This window comes from Fusarium keratoplasticum, chromosome 11 (assembly GCF_025433545.1).
Source record: "Fusarium keratoplasticum isolate Fu6.1 chromosome 11, whole genome shotgun sequence".
NCBI lineage: Eukaryota > Fungi > Ascomycota > Sordariomycetes > Hypocreales > Nectriaceae > Fusarium > Fusarium keratoplasticum.
Window position 1 is genome coordinate 229,764 of NC_070539.1, and position 22,241 is coordinate 252,004.

Here is a 22,241-nt window from a genome sequence, read left to right on the forward strand (position 1 = left end):
AACCTCCGTTGCTATTGAAGGTTCTCACACTTGTCTCTTCCACGCTCGATCCAACACATCAGATAAGGGTCTTTTTGGGTATCTTCAATACTGCCATCCTTCCTGCCCATTCGCGTCCATCATGATGGTTGTCAACCTCTTCGAGTACGTATTGTATACGAAATATGCGAAACATGAAGCTTACGGGGCCGGCAGGGTTACTTTTATGGTCTTTGTTCTGGTTCATATCGTCACGGCAGTTACTCGTCTCTTCTCACGACGAAATCGGGAACAGCAGAAGTTTGAATGGACTGCAATCAAAACGATAGGATGCGTAAGGCTACAGAATCTCAAGTATAAAGATCGATACTGAAGACCTTTATAGGTAGCCAATGGGGCCCTTGTCGTTGTTGGCATTTTGGCCAGCGCAAGATTGACACTCAATCAGGGCCGGGCTCCCATTGCCAACCCTTGCCTCATCGGCGTCATAATCGCATCTGTTACTTCGATCTTCAACATCTCTTTAAATCATCCGTCTTTTTCGCAGGCCATCTATGAATTGTCGTCATACGTTATCTGGACGGCTTCCTTGATTTCGGCTCCTACCTTGGACTGGCTCGCAGTTTCTATCCCGGCCTTGTACCTTATTGCCTTGATCACGACCTTCGGCTGCCCTTGGACACCGGATTCCTCAAACAACGGCGATCATCCCCTATCGAAAGCTCCCTGGCTTCCTAGAATCTCACTGTCCTGGGTCGACCCCTTGATGAAGCTGGCCGCACATGGAGCACTGTCGAGTGACGGCATCTGGCCAGTTGACCGCCGTACCTCGGTCCGGTACGCATTGGAGCGGCCTGGATTTCAACCATGCGCTGTCCGTCGAAGCTTGTTGGCTGGACTTGGTCAAATGCTCTGGCGCAACTTTGGGCTCGAGATGGCATTGAGTTGCCTTCTTGCGCTCGTCAACGTCACAACTGCCTTGGCGCAACCGTTTTTCCTCCAATCCTTACTCGGAAATGGCGACATGTTCTCTGTCTGCGGGTTATTTGCAGCAAGCATTATAGCGGGTGCTACTGATGCTCACATGAGATTGCTTCTTCGCAGGGTTGGAGTGCAGATGAGATCAGCCCTGACTGCGCTGCTTTCTGATGGGTGCATGTCGACTACCCAAGGCGCGGAATCAATTGCTGACCCTACAGTCCTGATTGAAGTTGACTCAGCCAAGATCTTTGAGCTGGTAGAGCAATATCATTTGCTCTGGATGGTCCCTCTACAAGCTGCAATCAGTATCGCGGCTCTGATCCTCCTCCTCGGCTGGCAGAGCGTCCTCGCCGGGTTCTTCTCTCCGGTAAGGCTGTTTCCATCTATCTTTGGGTACTTCAAAGTGGAGGCTGGGTGCTTACTTTTCTCAAGGTCGTGGCTTTACCTTTGATTGCTTCTACCACCAATCGAATATCTCGGCAAATGGCCCTCGTGATGCAAGCCAAGGACTCTAGAATTGCCCTCGTCGCCCAGGTCGTCAAGCAAGTCAGACAGGTCAAGCTGGGAGCGTTGCAAAGTCTGTTTCAGCGCAAGATCGACGAGAAACGGTCCGAGGAGCTCGAGAAATACAAAGGCATAGCCTTACTCAATGCTTGCATGGTATTTCTCGTCTACGTCATGCCGCCAGCATTGATATCCGTCACATTTGGTACATCCATCCTCCTTGGTCATCGGCTATCCAGTAATGTCGTTTTTCCAGCTCTCGCCTTTTGCTTCAACATTACCAGAGCGGCGTCCTTGCTTCCTCGTTTAGTGATGATCTACCAGGGCGGCCAAATTTCTTTTCGTCGCATTAAGGAGTTTCTGCTTGCCTCCTACAACAATAGCGTGGATCTGGACCAAAATGAAATCCAGCACGAGACACTCGCCGAGCTTGGAATGCGACGGTGCGAGATTGGATTCGCGGCATTCCACGACTCGTCCAAAGTTATTCTCCAGAACTGCACAATGCAAGCAACTTCCAACTCTCTCGTCGTCATATCAGGACCTGTCGGATGTGGCAAGACGACTTTGATTCGTTCCATCATTGGAGAAATCAAGCCTAATGTTGGCCATGTCTGGGTCCATGGGAGAATCGCGTATGCGCCGCAGGTTCCATTTCTGGTCTGTGGAACTGTGCGCGAAAACATCCTCTTTGGTCTACCCTTTGACGGGCCTTTTTATTACCAGGTTCTCGATGCCGTCTCACTCCGATTGGACTTAGCCAGATTGTCCGAGGGCGATGCCACAATGCTGGGAGGAACCGGTGTTGCTCTATCCGGTGGACAGAAGAGTAGGATTGCCCTAGCAAGGACAGTCTACGCCCGGCGTGAGGTTGTGGTCCTTGATGACCCCCTTGCAGCTGTGGATGCCAAGGTTCGGGCTCACCTTATCAGGCGTGTTTTGGGACCCCAGGGCATTCTCAAAGACTCGCTTCGTATCGTCACAACGTCTTCCGAAGCTCTGATGTCTTATTCTGATGCACTCTATGTTATCAAGGACGGAGAGTTGTCACTGGCTGAGCGACCCCAACGAGTTGACCATCATGCTACGGAACTTGACCCAAGCAGAAGGTTGGGCGGGCTTGAGAACGTTGACAAGACTTCGAAACCATTGTTGGACTATGGAGCCATCAAGTCAAATGCGTCTGTATCGGTAACAGTCCCCGAGCCCGACAGCGACATGGAAAACGCACCCCTTCTGCCACCGGCTCCCAAGATAAGTCAACAAACTGACGTTGGTGGCGCCCCAGTGCGATTTGATGCGTACCTGAGATTCCTCAAGCTTGCCAAGCACGGTGGTTGGATAGTCGTTCTTGTAACGGCTGGCGCTTCCAAGCTGTTGGATATCTTGGCCGTCTTCTTCCTGAAGCTGTCGAGCGATGAATTCGAGCGCCAGGAACACTCATTCAAGCTTGCTTACTACTCAGCCTGCGCTCTTCTCGGCGGTGTTCTCTCAGCCGTCTTCGTTCTCGTCGCCTACTACATCTGCGTCATCCCAGCATCTATATCCATCCACGCCGAGCTTACGCAGGGGATTCTGGAGGCCAAGTTTGCTTTCTTCGATATGGTCAACCTTGGACAGATTCTTAATCGCTTTACTAATGATATCAACAAGGTCGACAGCTCGGTGAGTGCTGGCTTCATCAGCCTGGTGGCTCTCTGCGTTACAGCCTCGGCATCGATCCTCGTCATTGTGGCAGCAACACCATTGAGCATACTGTATCTTGTCCCCATCGGTGGTGTGTATTCAGCAGTTCAGTCATATTATCTCCACGCTTGCAGGCAACTCAGGCGCCTTGAAACTCTAGCCCGAGGACCTATTCTCAATATTGCCAATGAGATTCGTGTTGGAGCGTCTGTTATCAAGACATTCGATCAGACTGTCTCCTTCAAGGAGCAAGCCAGGGATGTCATAGACGATCATATCCGTGTATGGGTCCCCTTTGTATCGCTGGATTCTTGGCTGATCCTTCGTCTACAACTACTCTCCAGGTGCGTCTATAATCTTATCTGTCCTACAGTCACAAAGCTAACACTTTTACAGCATTGTTCAACTGTTGTCTGCCGCTCTGCTTCTGTGGCTTCGCACACCTGCCAGTACCCTGGGCCTTGTCATGAATTATCTGATTCAGATCACATCTCAGTTTAACAGTTTTGTTCAGATGCGTGCCACTCTTGAAGCAGACATGACTTCTGCTGAGCGGATATGGTCCTATGCTGCCAACGCGCCCGAGGGTCAGCGTGACAACGAGACAGCTCCATTGCCAAGCTGGCCTCAAAACCCATCCATCACTTTCAAGAGTTACGACGCATCCTACAAGGCTGGCGATAGGCCATGTCTGCATAGCTTGACCTTTACTATCGAGGGAGGTGAGCATGTTGCTGTCGTGGGCCGTACCGGCGCAGGAAAGTCGTCTCTCGTTCTGGCTCTACTTCGCGCGCTAGAGCATGACCCGAGAAAAGGTGGAAGCATCACCATCGACGGAGTTGACATTGGGCGCGTCAACTTGACGAATTTGCGCAGACGTATAACCCTTCTTCCTCAAGAACCTACAACCTTTGAAGGAACCGTCCGGTTTAACCTCGACCCAGAAGGAGCACGAACTGAAGAACAGCTCCGTGAGGCTCTTGATGCTTGCAATATGCGTCAGATCTTCAACATCAACCCTCATCAAGATCCGCTAGACTATTATGTTTCTGACTTGGGGTATGTCGAACTCATGACACCATCCAGAACCATATGTCACTTTGCTAACTATATCTATGTAGGAGAAATTTGTCTGGTGGGCAGGTTCAAATACTTGCACTCGCCCGGGCTATTCTAGCCAAGAACAAAATCGTGATCCTAGACGAAGGTGGGTTACCTATAGTCTTTGACGTGCTTTGGCTGACATCTCTTCAAGCTACTGCGGCCATGGACGCTTCAACAAGTGCCACCATACACAACGTGATCAAGCAAAGATTCCGCAATCACACAGTTATTACCATCACCCATAATATTCACTCGGCTGTGAGTTTCCCTCTTAGTTGTTCGCTATGTGTCACTGACCCACGTTCTATATAGCTCGAACATGACAAGGTTCTGGTAATGCATGATGGTCGGGTGGTCGATTATGCAGCCCCCGGAGAGTTGCTTAAGGACAAGACCTCGATACTTTCAAAACTGGTTGCTGACGCAGAGACGAAGACGTAAACATGGGTGGTCAGGGTTGAATAGAGGCATTAGATTTATCCTTTGTAGTTTATTCTGTTACGCTGAAGAAGAATGCGTGCGTGATATCCTGGCTTGGCTATGCAGAAATGGAAAGGCATCTCGTAATATTGAAGAATAATTTGACCTCATAGCATACCCAAAGGTAGATCAAGGCAACCCAGCAAGAGAAACATAGTTTTACACACAATCAATCCATCATGCCCAATGCCTTTCAACGCAAGGATCAACATCAAATATGCTCTACAGATGGTTCCGCGCTCAACACTCTGCCTCAACGAGCCAATGTGCGTGGTCGTATTGGTTTATAGTTAAAGTTGAAATATCCAATATGTAAGGATGAAATAAAGATATATGAATATATTCACAAATCATAGTGCGGAGCGGAATTCCTCATAGCCTTGACCAAGAGTTTCGGTCTCGAGAGCAACCGCATAGATTTCGAGCATACCATCTGCTTCAAACACCAGAAGCCTAGATCAAGCAACTCCTATCAGAACCATCCTTCCCTTCCTTCAACTTCCACTGGTATACAACTGGCTGGGTACTGGTCTGAACCACCTCAAAACATGGCCCGAGGCTGTTGGCACTCGGCTTAATCAGGGGTTTCCCTGTTCCAACAACGTCATATTCAGCCACAGCAGCCTGGCCGAGATACTCGTTGAGCAACGATCGGAGCTCGGCTTCAGAGCATCGGGATGGGGTGTTGCTGCATGTCTCGATTAAGCTCAGTGTGATGGTATCCAGGCTTTCTGTACCGTTTGAGGTAGCTCGCATTTCTCCATCCACGTTGGTCAGGTAGATGAGGCCACGCCCATACGGAATTCTCTGGGCTTGAGGGATAGCCCAGGACTGATCATAGGCTTCTTTGTCGGAGATGTTGACGTAAGGGTTAAGGTAATAGGTCTCGATCCTCTTGTTCATCTCTTGCAGGTAGACCTCAGCAGAGATTTGGCCGTTTCTCCAAAGCAGTCGCTGTGAGTAGTACTCGGCAGTACCTTCAGCATATCGAGAAATAGTAGAGTCGTTTCCAATACTGATGGAAGGCCAGTTGTGGGTGATTTCATGGGCGAGAAGAAATTTGAGTTCGTCTTCGGTAGTACTGCTCTTGTTGAACCAGCCAAAGGTGAAAGATCTTGTCAGCGCGGTGCCCCCGCTGCCGACGTTGTCATTGTGTCGAGTAAAGACACGATATGGTTGAGTTCCAGGATCTTTCCAGAATTCAGACGAGTAATTGAAGAATCTATCGATAAATGAGGCCGTCGTTTCGACATCGAATGGCGGATCTTGGAGCCAATACATTCCAAAGTTGGGGCTCAGTGGCTTCGCGGCGCTCGATGACGAAGTACCCGGATAGTTAGAAACAGGTCCAACCATCCAGAACGTGTAAAGAAAGGTTGAAGTCGTGCCATTGACTCTGACAGTTTCCGGACTTTCTCCCCAAGTCCAAACCCCCTTGGACCCAGGGGGCGAGTGCTTAAGGTTCCATTTGAGGGAGAACTGGTATTCAGCAGTGTCATTGGGTGGTAGAGGTACAAGAGCCCATGTGGACCCAAGAAGGCCCTGTCCGTTTTGGCGAATGTCGAAAAGCGGCCCCATCTTGGTGTTCTCCTGAACTTGACGGGGTTTCGCTTCAAACTCGACCACGATCGGGCCCTTGGTGCCTCTCTCGGCTACCCAGAACCTACTTGCAGTACCGTCAATTGCGCTACCATCCACCTGGCTAAGCTCCAGGTGGCCATGAGAGTCGAATGCCTTGAGGGATTTCTTGGTGTACTGCGCTGACGGCTGTCCAGCCATGGTCAAAGGTAAAGCGACAAGCGTTTCGTTTTTCGCGACATGGCTATCCAAGACGACTTTCCCTCGGATTGTTGCGTTTTTGGTGTTGAGGAAAGGTGTCAAGGTGACATTGATCGATGGGAGCAATGACTTGGCTGGCGAGGGCACCTTGGCATCTGCAAGGACGACCAAGATGGCCTGGAAAGAGGCGAGCACTGCAGTCCTCCACAACATCGGGGGCAGTTAGGATGAAAGATGAACAGTAGAATGGTAATGAGAAGTCCCAGCAGAATCATGGCGGGTCTGTTCGACCTTTTCTATCCTTCAGATACAAGTGATCAAGAGTTAGGAGTCGGTCTATCTCTTCCCGGAAACATTGAGGACATTGAGTCAGGGTTCAACACACAGCCATGACGACTACGATCTGCAATGATGGCCGTAAGACTCGCACTTAGACCCAGGCAGATACGTAGTCCACTATCATAGTCATGCAAAAGGAAGATGCATGATTGGCAGACCTCGACTTGCCGAGTGCTGGTTGTCTTTGCGCGCAGTCGATTACCTTTTACGGCGAGTGGGAACGCCAATACTAGGCCAAACGGGCCGAAATCAAAACTGTGAGCCTGAAACATCACATAGCATAGTGTTGATAGCCGGCGCTGAATATAGCGTGGTATTGATGCAAGATTATCCAAGCGTATGGAACATGGCTTGTTCCGTGACATCGTATCCCAGGAGCATGATCCGGATCTCGTCAAGGTTTGACCGAGACACGGAGAGCTCCTCACTCGCCTGTATGCCTGATTCAACATGGAGGACGAGCCTTCCACTGGAGGACTGCTCCCTAACCTTGCAAATGATATCTCTGATTATCCAAAATGGACACAAAGCACACCGGGAATCCGCCAGCCGTCCAAGACTTGGCAGCGTGTTTTCCAGGAAGTCAAGGGTTTCAAGATCAGGGCCACGGAGCAGGATGACGTTGAGGACTATCCAAGCCAGTCCGACAGCGATGCCATCTTCTTGTAAAGATTCAGATAACCCTGCCATTGTCTGTAATGCAAGGCATGTCCAACGGTCAGGCTGAACTTGGTGCCCAGGCTTACACGAAAGGATGTGTTCAAGCCTCTCAGTGGAAGCCAGAGCTTGAGCTGCCAAATAGCGAAGATAGTTGCTTGCAGATCGGGGAGATTTGAAAACCAGAGGTCCGGACTGCATGGGACGAGGTAGCGATACCTGCGGCTGTTGGGGCGCCGATGTAGCCTTTACGGTTGGCATGTCTGAAACTTCTTGATGATCATGCCACTGATCGAGTCTGGCCCGAACGATAGCGAGACCTACAATTGCGTCCTGTTCAGACATTGCTGCAAACGCTTCTTTCATGGGCGCCTGATTCCCTATCAGCTGAAGCTGACGCGACAAGCTGCAATAAGTCTCTAACGACACGTCTGTGCCAACCAAACGACAAAATATTAGTTGCATGCTGAGCTTGCGTGCGATGCAAAGAAGAGCAAGCAATGTTGCCGGTGAGTCTGCGGAGGAACTAAGTGTATCCCATAGGGCATTTCTTACTCTTCCTGGGAGCGGATGCGACATATCCTCCCAAGGAGCGCACTGCAGAGAGTACCAGCACTTGATCGGCACCCAGGCACATATCATGCGACGGCCAATTTCCAAAGATCCAAGTTGCTGGATATAGGTTTCCATCATGCTATGAGCTTGCTTGCAGTGAGTTATCCCGCCTAGAAACGACCCAAAGCTCATCTCAAGCATGGATAATAAGGTAAGGATGGCGAGCAGAACAACACCATCCGTGACACTGGCGTTGGACAGGTGGTTAGGCATACACTCGGCCATGGCTTTCAAGGCGCAGCTGTAAAGCTCGACTGCATCTTTGGGGTAGTTGAGCTCTCTAGAATGATTGGCATTGTTTACCGCTGCAAAGGCGAGAAGAGCAAGCTTGAGTGCCGGGTGCGAGTAGCCAACGCCCTCCCAAATCTCTCGAAAAACCGAGGGGAGGTTGGCGGGGAAATTCTGGCTAAGCCAAGTGTCCCCAACGGTATCTCCGGATCTGCACGATGGTGGGCGAGTGTTGCGTGAAGATGCAAGGGCTGAGGAGTAAGTGTTTGACTCCGCCAGAGATTGGGCATTATCAGTGTCAGGGCGTGGGGATTTCTCTTGATGCTCGGGTGATAGTTCTCTAGCCGCTACGCGTCTTTTCCGCTTGCTCAGGCGCTGGACTCTCCGCCGCACCGTACTCGTGTCATCACGGAAGACAAAGGCGTTTGGATACCCTTCACAAGGTATGCCAAGCCGCCTGCACGTTTGGCAATGTGGCTTCGCCTCGTCGCACTATACCCTGGTCAGTAATAGCATAGCGCATCAGTCGATACGCACCTTGATATGCCGTTTGCGACAGGTTACGCAGCCGGATCGAGAACGAGTGATGCGCGGTTTCGGGTTCCCCATGAGGCATGTCGATTACCGTGGTGAAGTTGAACTGCAGAGTTGCGGTTTAGGGAGAGGATCGGGCAACTTGGAACTCGCTCTCGGATACTCAAATAGGAAGCCTCTCCGTTAGTTCGGCGCCCCCTAGAGTCGCGGGTCCTTTGTCCAGGGGCGCTTATATCCCTATCCCTGATGGGGTCTACGGTTCCACCTATACTATCCTCTTTACGGAGATGCAGACCGCGTTCCGCAACCCTGTCTGGGGAAAGCTAAGGGATGCGAAGGAGCATGGATATTGTCTAGGTTAGGTACAATGATGGACGCTCTCCTCCAGGCAAGGTTCGCTACACAGGTAGATTAGAAGCATTGGGCTGAACTTCTCAACAGCGCCAGTATAGCCGATTAGATATCCATTCACTCATACTTAAGCGCATCTTACCAATAAGTACAGGATCAGTCCTTTGTTTTCTTCCATATTCTATGCACATTATCCTGCAATATCCTTTCTGTTCCGGCCTACAATTGCTCATACACGAAACATTGTAGGCGTTCGTCATGGTTCTCCTCAAGGTTCCTCATCAATTAGTCCTTGTTATCACTGGAACAGCCCTTGTTCAACCAATATGTCATGCCAGTTCCGCAAAAAGCCCCAGCTCGTGGACCTTGGCAGCGTCTGGGGATCTAATCGGAGATGTGGTTCCCACAACCGACTCTCGCACGCGAGATGTATGGAAGATTACTAAGGCTGCCGATGTGAGCTTCTTCAACATGGAGGGCCAAATCTTTGACGACGACGCCTTTACTGGTTATCCTGCTTCTGAGAACGGAGGAGACAATAACTATGGGGATATTGGAGGCGGGCCCTACTATCCACCCAACGAAACGGTTGCCCTTGCTTCTTTTGGGTTCAACTTGGCCTCTCATGCTAACAACCATGCCTGGGACTTTGGAGAAGCAGGCATGGTCGCAACCCACAAGAACCTCGCAAAGGCCGGCATCTCATTCGCCGGGTCTGGGCTCTCGCTCGCCGATGCTCGAAGACCTGTTTACCTCGAAAAGGGCGGAAGACGCGTATCACTTGTTGCCGTTGCCGGCACACATACGCCTCAGTCGGTGGCTGGGCCCGGTGATGCTGACGAAAAGTTGCGGCCACGCCCTGGCGTCAATGCCCTCCGTGCGACCCCGGTGACGGTGCTGAACAAGGTCCAATTCGACACGATTCGAGATATTGCTCTAGCACAAGGACAACCCTTGACGGGCGAGGAAACTGATATCACCTTGTACACCGGACAGTCACCTATCGAATGGTCTTACTGGAGGTTGGGTATGGAGGCTGAACCCTCCCTTACCTGGGACATCAACCCTGACGACTATGCCGGCATCGTGCAGTCCATCCGGACTGCCAAGCATCACTCTGATATCACCATCCTCTCACTGCACGCCCACGAAGCCGCATCAGGTGCTGATGAATCCTATATCCCACTCCAGCCCGCGTCACGGGTACCGGCTACGTACACGCAGAACATTAGCCATGCCGCCATCGACGCCGGTGCTGACGTGGTGCTAATTCATGGCCCTCATACCTTGCGCGGCATCGAGGTGTATAAATCTCGACCTATCTTTTACGGGCTAGGATCTCCGACGTATAGTCTTGGGTTGAACTTCCGAGGTTACCGTCTTCCCGTCGAGTGGGACGACGGAATCATTTCCGAGGTCAAGTTTGAGAACAATCTCCCTTCAGAGATTATCCTCCACCCGCTCGTACATAACCAGTTGACAAACGATACGTCTTTACCGGACCGTGCAATGCCAAAAGTTGCACCCAAAGCTCAAGCTCAGCGTGTCTTGAAGGACATTCAAACCTTATCCAAGGCTTTCAACACTCCTGTTTTGATAAGAGAGAGCTTGGGTTACATCAAGATCCGAAAATGATAACTCATCACTTAGCTGAGTACTTCAATAGAAACGGACATGGGCCCAAATCCTATCAAGACGAGGCCACCACAGAGGAGCATGGACGGAATTCCTTATCGACGTGAGCGTGGGGTAGGCCAAGGCTGCGGGGGAGTCGGGGGCCCGGGCTTGCCGGAATTTTACAACCGGCTGATAGGCTTAGATCGGCATCTAGAGATCGACTAGATAGTACTCCGACTCGGAAAATTGAAGGTAAAAGAGGGCACGGAGAATTAGATGCTATTACCAACTTCAACGAATGCGCAATATAAAGACGATGCGCTACTTGTTTTCTGTCACTACCTCCACCCGAGCAGCATCTCTCCTCCTCTTCAAATGTCGAACCCGAACGAAATCACGACCGGTGATAAGCTGGCAAAGAAGGATTTAGAAGGCCTGAACAAGGTGGATTCCCTTGTCAAGATATCGACAGCCAATACTGTTGCTCACGATGCCGTGTTTGGTACGATTACCGAGGACGGGCCCAACTATCGTAATGTATGCACAATTTCTTCAACTCTCTCTCTCATCCAAGAATTGACACGCTTCACCCAGGTTGGATGGATCGGAACCTCGGTCTTGATGATGAAGACCCAGATCGGTCTTGGTGTCCTATCAATTCCTTCCGCCTTCAACGTCCTCGGTCTCATCCCAGGCGTATTGTGCCTACTCGCTATCGCCATTATCACCACCTGGTCTAACTATATGGTTGGTGTCTTCAAGATTAAGCATCCTGAAGTCTACGGAATAGACGATGCGAGTAGGATCATGTTTGGCGTTGTTGGACGAGAGATTCTATCAGCTGGATTCAGTCTCTGTAGGTGATCAAGGTGGCGTCTTCCTTGGCGAGTACTGATCCTTACTCTTACAGACTTGATCTTTGCAGCTGGCTCCGGTATGCTCGGTATCTCGATCGGCTTTAATGCCATCTCAACCCATGGAACTTGTACCGCCGTCTTCGTCGCAGTTGCTGCCGTCGGAGTCATGGGCCTTGCAAGCATTAGGACTCTTGATCGTCTGAGCTGGATTGCATGGGTCGGCTTGATTTCACTTCTTGTTTCCAGTAAGTGCCTCCTTACAACACCCTTATTACATACTAGTTCTTACCAGTAGCAGTCTTTATGGTTACCATTGGTGTTGGCGTCCAAGATCACCCCGATGCTGCTCCTCCAGGTCCATGGTCTTCGGACTACAAGTTGGTTGGCAACCCCAGCTTTACAGCAGCCGCCTCGGCGATTTCCATGTTCGTTTTATCCTACGCCGGTACGCCCTTCTTCTTTCCGATCGTGTCCGAAATGCGCGACCCTCGACATTACACAAAGGCGTTAGTCCTATGCCAAATCGTTGTGACCATCACATACGTCACAATCGGAATTGTCGTGTACTACTATTGCGGGTCTTATGTAGCATCCCCTGCTCTTGGATCCGCAGGTAGGCTCATAAAGAAGATTGCGTACGGGATCGCGCTCCCAGGGTTGTTTGCTAGCTCGACCCTTGCCATTCATGTGAGTGCTTCCAGAGCCTTGACATCCTTTGACTAATCATGATGCAGCTGGTGAGCAAGCACTTCTTCGTCCGTTTTCTGCGAGGCTCTCAGCACCTTGTTGCCAACACCGTCACTCATTGGGGCACCTGGATTGGCTGCATTTTCGGCTGTGCCACCATCTCTTACTGCATCGCAAGCGGAATCCCCGTGTTTGGTCCCCTCATAGGCTTCATTGGAGCCCTACTGGGTACACTGCAGTGCTTTCAGCCCATGGGCTGCATGTGGTTATATGATAACTGGGCTACGGGCAAGCAAGATGGCCGTTCGGTGCGATGGACCATGATGGTGTGCTGGAGCCTTTTCGTTATTGTATCCGGCACATTCTTGATGATTGCTGGTACATACGGTTCCGTCCTGGAAATTATTGGCGCCCTCAAGGCCGATGGTGCATCCGGCTCTTGGTCTTGTGTTGACAACTCTAATTCTGTTTAAGCTGTGGTACAGTCCGTGTCTCCAATGTATGAAGCATTCCCTAGGTAGACTCCTCTTGATAAACGTCATACTTGTACTTGCTGCCGACGTGGCTGTCATCAAGAGACCTTTTCCCTTTTCCGTGAACTTGTTCCCTCGTAGTCAACTCCTCCGTGCTTGACTCCGGATATAGCCCCCGTCGGCGCAGCTCTGGTACAAGCAGCTCGACCACATCCTCAAAGCTCCCCGGTGTCACCACGGCAACAAGGTTGAAACCGTCCACGTCGGCCTCATTGATCCAACGCTCCATTTCACCAGCAACTGTTTGAGGACTACCGACCGCAAATGGAGCAAGGCCTCCAATCGATGCAAATTCGGCCACTCGTCTAGCTGTCCAGGCTTCTCCGTCGGCAGAGGTAACGAAGGAATCCAGATGAGTCCTGATCACGGCTTGGCCAGCATCGGCAGCACTCAACTCGTGATCTAGAGGGACTTTGGAGAGGTCGATACCAGTGACTCCACTGACTTGGACCAGTCCGCCAATGACGCTTGCGTACTTCTTATGTTCCTTCAGCTTCGCCTGGGCTTCCTCATCCGTCTTACCAAGTATAGGGCAAAAACTGATAAAGACCTTGAAGGCTCGAGGATCTCTCCCTTTTGCAGCCAATGCAGCCCTAAGCTGGGCTACCTTGGGACCCGTCTGTGAAGGAGTTGTGCCTCCAACAAAAGCTGCCTCGGCGTGGGTCGAGGCAAAGTTGACGCCGGCTCCAGAAGTCCCGGCTTGGAAGAGAAATGGAGTACGCTGGGGTGATGGCGGTACAATGTGTTTGCTGGTCACCTTGAAGAATCTGCCTTCGTGCTTGATTGTGCGAACGCGATCCGGATTAGCGTATACATCATTTTCAGCATCCTCAACAACGGCGTCATCGGCCCAAGAGCCCTCCCAGAGCCTACAATATGGTTAGTCCTTAGTTCAATCCGTTGGGCTGTCTCTTAAGATCCCATACTTATAGAGTACTCGGAGGTACTCATCAGACCTCTCATAACGCAAGTCATGCTCAAATGCCTCATCAAGGCCAATGGCCTGAAAGGCGGACTTCTTCCACCCAGTGACAATATTCCAACCAAAACGACCGTTCGTGATGTGGTCAAGAGTCGAAAACCGCCTTGCTAGAAGAAAGGGCGGCTCATGAGACGTTGAGCTGGTGATGGCAAAGTTCAACCTTTTGGTAACTGCTGCCATTGCGGCGATTGGCTTCGAAACATCAGTACCTAGTTCAAGAGCAGAACAACTTCTGGACTTACAATAGAGGGATCTAATGCGGGATACTGAGTAGCTCGCCTGACTGTCTCATCTATACTCCCACCGTAGGTGTCGTATCCGCCTAGAAACGGTAAGCATTTCGAAACCTTATAGGTATCTGAATCACATGGGGTAGCTACCAAGAGTGTCTGCCAAGAAAAGAGAAAAGAAGCCTCCCTTCTCTAGGAGTTTCGCGTATTCAACCCAAAACGAAATGTCAAACTTTTGCAGACCCTTATCGGCAGGATTCTAGTTCTGAAATTAGAGCACTGGTCAGAGAGACTCTTGAACGTTGTGTGCAGCTACCTTCCACTGACCAGGGGACAGCATCCCCGGCCCAAAAAAGTCGAAGGCATTCAGAAGAATGGTGCTTCCTTCTCCGGTCGGCTTTTGCTGGCCTTCAGTTGTAGACGACATTTTGCAAGGCGATTAAAATTGGTCAATGTTAAGCTCGTTGTAAAGCTTTGACATACTTCCCCTTGCCTGATATAGATAAGGATGCTTGCAGCTCGGGTTAAGTTGATATCAGATGGCGTAATTCAGGATGGGGATCATGAAATCGCCAAGATCGATCCTACCAACAAGGTCCACTTCCATCAGTCATCGAGTAGTAGGGCACGCCTCAGACCATGTGTGGGACATATTTCCACTTGCCGTCTTTTATTGCCGGTAAACTCCTTTGCTGAATCGTTAGATGTGATCGAAGAATGAGGCAAAGGACGCCACTCTTGTGCAATAGCCCCGGCCCCCAATATTCTGATGCCCATTTTCAAGCGATATTTCTGCGAAGGGACTACAATGTGGGATAGGCAGCTTACAAAGCGTGAGAGCGGTGTCGGAGCTGTTCCGCCACAACGCATTGGATCTCATCTGGTTCCGCAGAAGATGGGCCCCTGAGGCACGATGCGATTCGGTAGGGTTCATACTTCCTAAGTCGGATCACTGTACCCTTATCATGCCATGACCTATATTACCAAGACATTCTCCGCAATGCAGGCTATGGTTTGCGTGATCGATAGTGATTCTCAGGGGACACATTATAAGCCATCAGTATTTCCTGTTTACCACCGGATCTTAAATCTATTCGGCAGATTTTCGAGTTTATTTTAATACACCATTGTCTTTTGAGAGCGTCAGCTAATAGCCATGGCTTTCGCCGAAGACACGCCGTCTGAGACGGTTGAGCCTACGACTAACACCCCCAGCCAGCATGAGTTCGGGAATTTGTCCGACGAGCATGAGAATGTTTGGATCAAGTTCATGACCTTTGTAGGATGGTACTCTCGTGAGATGCCAAGCTCTGAGAAACTGGTCGTCTTGAAACTTGATCTGAGTATTCTTGTCTTTGGGTGCCTGTCCTTCTTTACTAAGTATCTCGACCAACAATCTCTCACCAACGCTTTTGTCAGGCAAGTCACCCATACGCCTTACAAGGCCCATGCTAACCTTCTTCGCCAGTGGCATGAGAGAGGAAATTGGCCTGTGGGGAAATGAGCTCAACTACATCACCGCCACCTTCTGGGCCTCATATTGCGGTGCCATGATTCCAACTTGCTATCTAATGACCAGATACCCAGCCAACATTGTGCTCCCATCGCTCGAGCTTGGATGGGGCTTGGCAACTTTTGGACTGGCTTGGGTCAAGAATGTTGAAGCCATTTATGCCATGAGATTCTTTGTTGGGCTTTTCGAATGTTGCTCCTTCACCGGCACCATCTACATCATTGGCTCATGGTATAAACCTAATGAAGTTGCTCGGAGAATTGCTCTTTTCTTCATTGCCAGTCCTGGTGGTACCATGTTTGCTGGATATCTTCAAGCAGCTGCCTACAAAAATCTCAACGGAGTCCATGGCCTCTCTGGCTGGAGGTAAGGCTTGGAGCACATTACAAGCTATCATTTACTAATCTTTCCTCTTCACAGATGGCTATTTATCATTGATGGAATTATTACGATTGGCATTGCCTTCATGCGAGTACTTTTTTCCACTCCCCAACACGGCAGCTGACCCATTATTTAGTGGCTACATAGTCTTCCCGGACGTTCCCTCTCGCAAGAAGCCTTTAGCTTTGTCTCATGCTGAGCATGCGCTCGCGCAGAAACGAATCGAAGGGTTGACTGCACCTCCACAGCTCCAGCTGTCTAGAACCATTTTCAAACGTGTCCTGGGTCGCTGGCACTTTTATGCCTTTGTTATCCTCTGGACTATTCTTGACTTGAACATTCTTCCAGGTGGCCAGCCTTTCTCTCTGTATCTAAGAGCCAACCCAGACCGTTACTCCATCGTCCAGGTCAACACCTTACCAACAGTCACGGCGGCTATTATGATTGTTAGCGCACTCACGGCTGGAGTTGTTGCAGACAGACTGGGGAACTTTTGGATCCCAGCTACCATCACGACTGTCCCTGTTCTAATTGGAATGATCCTGTTGAACGTGTGGGATGTCGGCGAGAAGGGTCGGCTGGCTGCCTTTATGCTCCAAGGTTTTATGGCCCGTAAGTACAATTCCAAGTTGATAAGTGGTCGCCTTCTAATTCCATCGGCAGCAATGTCCCCAATGTCAATGGGATGGGCGACAGTCATCATGGCAAACGACGCTGAGGAGAGAGCTGTCGTAACAGCCAGCATGAACGCTATTGGTCAGGGCATCATGGCGGGAGCACAAGTCGGTCTCTTCCCAGCCACAGGCGCACCGAGGTGGATTGTCGGGTTCAAGAGTAGTCTTGGAACGACTGTTGTGCAGTTGGCTGTCATTTATACCATCCTATATCTGAGTCGGCGGGATGCCAAGAGACAAGCAGTGACGGCTGATCTCGAGGCGGAGTTTAGTGAAACTCAAGACGATGGAAGAGAGAAGGTACATGGCTAAAATGAATGTGAGAAACGATCGTATTTTAGCTCTACATAAAGACACTCTTCTTCCCCATGTATTCATATGAACTGTCTAACGAACTGCATTTAACCAAGGATGTCGCAAGAGATCCATTGCCGAAGGGCGCTCTTCGGGGTCGATCTTCATCATCAGGTCTAGAAACGAAGAAAAGTCTGCCTTCATCTCCAGGCTCAGGCCAGGCAGGTAAGCCTCTGATTCCAGGCCAGGCCCTTCATATGGTTCCGCGTCCTTGACGCATCCCTCTTCGTCAAACAGGTCACGAACAACATCTTGATTTCCCTTCTCAAGGAGTGCCTTGGGGAAGGGCCCGAAAAGGTCAACAATCTCAATCAAGTGCTCCTTGAGCTCGTAGTGTCCGTCCGGGGGAACTCCGCCATCAAATAGTCGAACAGCGCGAAAGACCTCGATAAGGACAGCACCCAAATTCCACCAATCAGTTGAGGCACTCCAGGGAGCCCCGATAAGGACCTCGGGAGACCGAAGGGCCACCGGTTGGATTGTCTCACAGAGATGCTTTGTAGTCCAGCTAGAGACTCCCCAGTCACCCAGTGCAATGTCGAACTGATCTGCACGAATAGTTTCGGTATCGAAGTAGTACCCACGGAGAGGCTGTGAAGGGACTGGACAGTACTGAGTCTCTTCTCGGTCTTGCTCTGGAATGGGGACTTCCTTAAGATATCCAGACTCGATCAGCGAGTGATCACGAAACTTGACAAAGATGTTATCCGGTTTGATATCTATTCGATGGTCAGTCTGAGAGAAATTATAGGCTTATCAAGATGAGGAACATACCTGTATGGATAACGTCGTGTTCATGGGCAAAGTCAAGGGCCAGTACCAGCTGAATCGCAAATCTGTGCATGATTGAAGGTGGGATCATGTGCTCAGAGAACCAAACGCCGAAGCTGCGAAGTGTCTCGCCCATGAGTTCAAACACAAGGCATGTGTGGGTGCCATTTCGGCCCTGATGCTCAAAATTATCGACAAGGTGACAAACATAGTTGTAGCCCAGCTGGTCACGATCCCCATCTCGAAGATGGGTGAGAATCTCCTTCTCAAAGGTGTCGTATCCCTGGCTGTAGCATACCGCGCTCAGCACCTTCAATGCCCGAAAAGCGCTTGGTTCATTGCCGCTGGAGCTAAATGTTAACAAAGAAGAAAGGCGAAAAGTAGAAGCTCACTCACCTAGCTTGCAAGTCCTTGACTAGCCAGACTGTGGAATACTGGCCGTAGCCAATCTTGTTGAGGACCTTGTATCTGTCGTTAAAGATGTTTCCGATATACACTGGATGGAAGCCGCCAGGTTGGTATGCGGCCTTTCCCTCTTCAATACCTTCAGAGACGGCATCACGTTGAACGGCTTGGTCTTCGGCATCTCCAGAGACAGAATCAGGCTGAGTACCCTGGTCTTCAGCATCTTCAGAGATAGTATCAATCTGAGGGGCCTGGTCGGGTTGCTGATCAGGAGCCCTGTCTGCCTGGTCCGTAGGCAGGGTTGGGGATGGTAGCAGTTTCGCGAAGAAGTTACCCATCTTCGGTAATGTTGCTTGGTCTGTAGAAACCTTGTGACAGTAGATGGCTTTTTGTGTTGGGAGGGGGGAGATGAAGGGTTCTTTGTTTATATATTCAGTTGGGTGGACGTGCCTGCCTCAGGCATGGGTACCTCAGGCGGCCACAATCATCTTGGCGTCGTTGTGGTTGGGAGGTATGGGGAATCTAATAAGTCACACATAAAGATGCTTAAAAGAGCCTTTGTTCTTCTTCAAAGGGGCATGAGACCAACCAACTATTCGTGGTAACTGAGCCGTCCACATGGAGACTGTCAGCTAGCCAGTCAGAGAATGGTCCCATGGTGACAAGCCCGCTTGAAGCTTGGCCGCAAGTAAAAATCCAACAAAGGAACCAACAACTCCAACAGAAGCATCCCAACGTCATGCGATTCTCTTTGTTCCTGAGCGCTCGCGTAGACCAAAAACTTTAGGACTGCAATAGCCATGCCCCGGTCATTAGAATTCATGCGCTGGCTTCTTTCACTTTCAGTTGTCGCTTTGTCGTGAAGCCATATGCCCCGAAAATAGACACTGATGCCAGCGTTTTGAGCCTACCGATTGACGTCTCCAGAAGAATCTATTCGCCATGATAACAAAGAACACAGTTAATGCGAATGTTACTTCCAATGATTTGGAGCCACCCCAAGACGTCGGGCGGTCTTTGGACAAAAATGCTTTAAAGATGAAAGAAGTATTCATGCCTCCAATGGGTGCAGAACGGTGATTATAAGAGATGTCGGACGGATCTTGTCAAAGGTAATGTTCAGACAGGTCATCATCACAATACACCTAATTCATAACACGAAGAATTCATATCACCATGGGCATCAATAGCACCGACTACATCGCCTTCACGAACGAAGGGGCCAGAACATCTGAAGCGGAACAAGCCATCGTCACGTATACCTAACAGGATACGAGGAACTTCGGCTCTGCTACGGTCCTCTGCACCCCAGCCAAATAGTAAGTACATGTCAGATTCCTTCCCGTCAAGCCTGACTCTAACAAGTTAATAGTGGAAAGAAAAGTTGGCACAAGGGAGGGACCAATCCAAATGCCCGGGAGCACATCACAGTCGCGTTCCAAGGTCCAACCGGAAAACACATCACCACCCTCCACATTGACAGACATGGAATGAGGGTGTAGTATATCGTGGGTGGTTGGCTATTCAACTCCAACCCTTCCCGGAAGTTGACTCCCAGCAGAGACCACGAGTGAATGTGGCCAGCACTTTGTTTCCCCTTGGAGTAAGTCGTCTGAGTTCGTACGTTTCTCATACAAGTCTTGTTTTCGAAGTCGAACAATTCCTTTTGAACTCTATAGATCGTTGTGTCCATTTTCTGGAGGTTTTAGAATGTCGTTTTTCAAAGAAATAAAATATCACTCAAGACTCGTTGGGATACAGACGTCAGCCCGTACCCTGCTGTGACCCCTGGCCAATTGCCTCGCCCCTGGCGTCCATGCTACTTAAATCTCTCACTCGCCAAAGGCCCCCTCGATGAAAGTCCCGTGAGGACCCAGGCTATACACCTGGGGCATGTCGGCCCGGGCAATCTCAGTGAACGAGCGACCATCCAGGACAACTAGAATACTGTGTGTTCCTTCTTTGTTGATCACAATGGTCAAGACAACGCCGTCATCTTCCTCAGTAGCGCCAGGCCTCTCAATAAAGATGGGCTCAGATGGACAGCTGTCACCGTTGGGAGGCTGCCATCGCTTGTAAGTTCCAGTCTGCCAGTCAAACTTGGCCAGGCTACCGAAAAAGGCACCCTGGACAACTTTCAAGCCGTTTCCAAGACGGCCTATAGGGACGGAGGTTCCTGGAGCCGCGCCACCATTCCCAGCTGTGGAGTAGACATAGCGATACCCTGGCTGCATGGAGACTCTCTTTGAGATCCGCGGCAACTCGGATGCGACGCCAGGAATGGCAGCTGCCACAATAACACGGCCGGGCTTTTCAATGTTTGCCAAGTTAACAGCCTCAAGCTCGTACCTGACGAGAGTGCCGTCTTGATAAGGGCGTGCAGGGTCGACAACGTTGCTCAAGCCGTATTCGCGGTAAGGGATGTAGTTTCCCGGGTAGCTGCAAACATCGACATGAATGTTTGTATCGCCAGATTTCTCATCCACGAAGTCATACGCATTGACAGAGTGAAAGAACATGAAACCGTCTGCAGAATGATAGGTGGCGACACTAAGCCTTCTTGTTAGCCTATAGCCCACTTCGGAGTGCAACCATGAGGACAATCGCTTGGAAAGCAAGCCACGTACTGTTTACCAGTCATCTTTTCGAGGACGAATACTTGTGTGGGCGAGTCGGGCTCGTACTCAAGCATCTCCATCACCGGCTTCTTGACATCACTGACATCCATATGAATGGGCTGTAGTAACATTAGTATTAGGAGCGGCATAGCTGATGTTAGTAGCGGGAATACTTACGTTGCGAATAAAGACGACAAACTTGTCAGTCATAGCCAGTGAATGGATGTAGCAAGGTTCACAAGGAAGAGGCTTCTTCCAAAGCAAAGAAGCCGGGTTGGATCGATAGTCGAGGGCAAAAATGGACAAGACATTTGTGACGGGGTCGATGATGTAGTTGAACGTCATGCCTCGCTGGCGGTCCTTGCAAGGGTGGGCACAAATGCCGTAGCCGGCAAGGTCAGGGTCAATTTGGGCGTAGGTGAGCATTCTCTTTGGCTCCAATGTCTTGGCATTGCACACTTGCAACATGTTGAAGTCGGTATGAACAAGGATCTATTCATCGTTAATACGTGCAACTGGTATTGTGGAAATCCACTTACTTCCTGTTTCTCAGGGATCTGGGCCGGTGTTCCTCTGTCATGAGGGTTCTGGCGATCGGGAATATGCATTCCCCTCCTCGGAACAACATTGATGTTGACCTCGTCCGGGAGAAGGTGTCCTTGGGGGAGATACAAGGATTGCTATAAAGGTCAGTGAAAGTTATTCCAAATCCTGAGTAAGCTGCAGATATACTCACCTGCGCGCCCAGTAGTGCAGAGCACGGGTCTTGAGCGTCGATCAAGGGTGTGTTGGCGTTGAGGCCAAACATTGTGGTGGTCAGGAAACCATCCCGAGCTGCCTTTTGCACAACACCTTCAGCAGTGTGACGGCTGCTATAATAGACTTGGCCATTGCTCATCCTGAACTTGTGCAAGATTGCGAGTCCGTCGAAAAAGTGCTGAAGGACAGCATTGGGCTTGGAACCGTCCTCTGAGAGAGGGACTGTGAAACGACCACTTCCCATTCTGTGAGGACAATGTCAGTATATGTGTCAACATTGTTATGAGCAATACTTACCTGATCAGTGTGCCATCCAGCCATTTAGGCCAGTCTCCGATAATTGGACATTTGACTTCTTCCGTAGTCTCGGGGGTGTTTCCAAGGTATGGAGGAACATACTTGAGATCGTTCTCAGGTACAAAGTACTTGTTGTAACCAATCTCAGCGGCGGCCATTTTCAATGTTGTAGACAAGAGAACCAATTGCTAAAGTGACTATGCTGATTTGCTGTTTAGTTTTGTTATATTCCGAGTGGCTTTGATCCTTTAAGTAATAAGTAAAACCTTCTTTTCGGTTGGCCCGGAAAGAAGCAATTGGAGATTCCGCTAGCCAGATCATCTTGG

General features: G+C 50.2%; 6 protein-coding genes across 6 annotated transcripts; 3 read left to right on the plus strand and 3 right to left on the minus strand.

Moving 5' to 3' along the window:
* Positions 1–121: 121 nt before the first annotated feature.
* NCS57_01287700 (uncharacterized protein) lies at positions 122–4,695 on the plus strand (the record flags this gene model as incomplete). Its single annotated transcript, XM_053062535.1, has 8 exons — positions 122–144; positions 196–313; positions 365–1,327; positions 1,393–3,494; positions 3,547–4,209; positions 4,272–4,357; positions 4,406–4,512; positions 4,567–4,695. The coding sequence occupies 8 exons, from the start codon at positions 122–124 to the stop codon at positions 4,693–4,695; spliced, it is 4,191 nt and encodes a 1,396-aa protein (XP_052907430.1).
* Positions 4,696–11,229: 6,534 nt separating this feature from the next.
* On the plus strand, positions 11,230–12,871 carry NCS57_01287800 (Aa-trans domain-containing protein; the record flags this gene model as incomplete). Its single annotated transcript, XM_053062536.1, has 5 exons — positions 11,230–11,391; positions 11,449–11,710; positions 11,765–11,956; positions 12,004–12,398; positions 12,446–12,871. 5 exons carry the CDS (start codon positions 11,230–11,232, stop codon positions 12,869–12,871), a joined length of 1,437 nt encoding a protein of 478 aa, XP_052907431.1.
* Positions 12,872–12,911: 40 nt separating this feature from the next.
* On the minus strand, positions 12,912–14,570 carry NCS57_01287900 (Bac-luciferase domain-containing protein; the record flags this gene model as incomplete). Its single annotated transcript, XM_053062537.1, has 5 exons — positions 12,912–13,800; positions 13,858–14,105; positions 14,156–14,235; positions 14,294–14,402; positions 14,460–14,570. 5 exons carry the CDS (start codon positions 14,568–14,570, stop codon positions 12,912–12,914), a joined length of 1,437 nt encoding a protein of 478 aa, XP_052907432.1.
* A 729-nt stretch (positions 14,571–15,299) lies between these two features.
* On the plus strand, positions 15,300–17,023 carry NCS57_01288000 (uncharacterized protein; the record flags this gene model as incomplete). The annotated part of the gene is made up of 5 exons (XM_053062538.1): positions 15,300–15,562; positions 15,612–16,022; positions 16,077–16,124; positions 16,174–16,649; positions 16,701–17,023. 5 exons carry the CDS (start codon positions 15,300–15,302, stop codon positions 17,021–17,023), a joined length of 1,521 nt encoding a protein of 506 aa, XP_052907433.1.
* A 75-nt stretch (positions 17,024–17,098) lies between these two features.
* On the minus strand, positions 17,099–18,579 carry NCS57_01288100 (Protein kinase domain-containing protein; the record flags this gene model as incomplete). The annotated part of the gene is made up of 3 exons (XM_053062539.1): positions 17,099–17,784; positions 17,840–18,180; positions 18,233–18,579. The coding sequence occupies 3 exons, from the start codon at positions 18,577–18,579 to the stop codon at positions 17,099–17,101; spliced, it is 1,374 nt and encodes a 457-aa protein (XP_052907434.1).
* Positions 18,580–20,073: 1,494 nt separating this feature from the next.
* Positions 20,074–22,073, minus strand: NCS57_01288200 (uncharacterized protein; the record flags this gene model as incomplete). Its single annotated transcript, XM_053062540.1, has 6 exons — positions 20,074–20,791; positions 20,869–20,978; positions 21,037–21,351; positions 21,399–21,539; positions 21,596–21,863; positions 21,916–22,073. 6 exons carry the CDS (start codon positions 22,071–22,073, stop codon positions 20,074–20,076), a joined length of 1,710 nt encoding a protein of 569 aa, XP_052907435.1.
* Between the last annotated feature and the right edge of the window lie 168 nt (positions 22,074–22,241).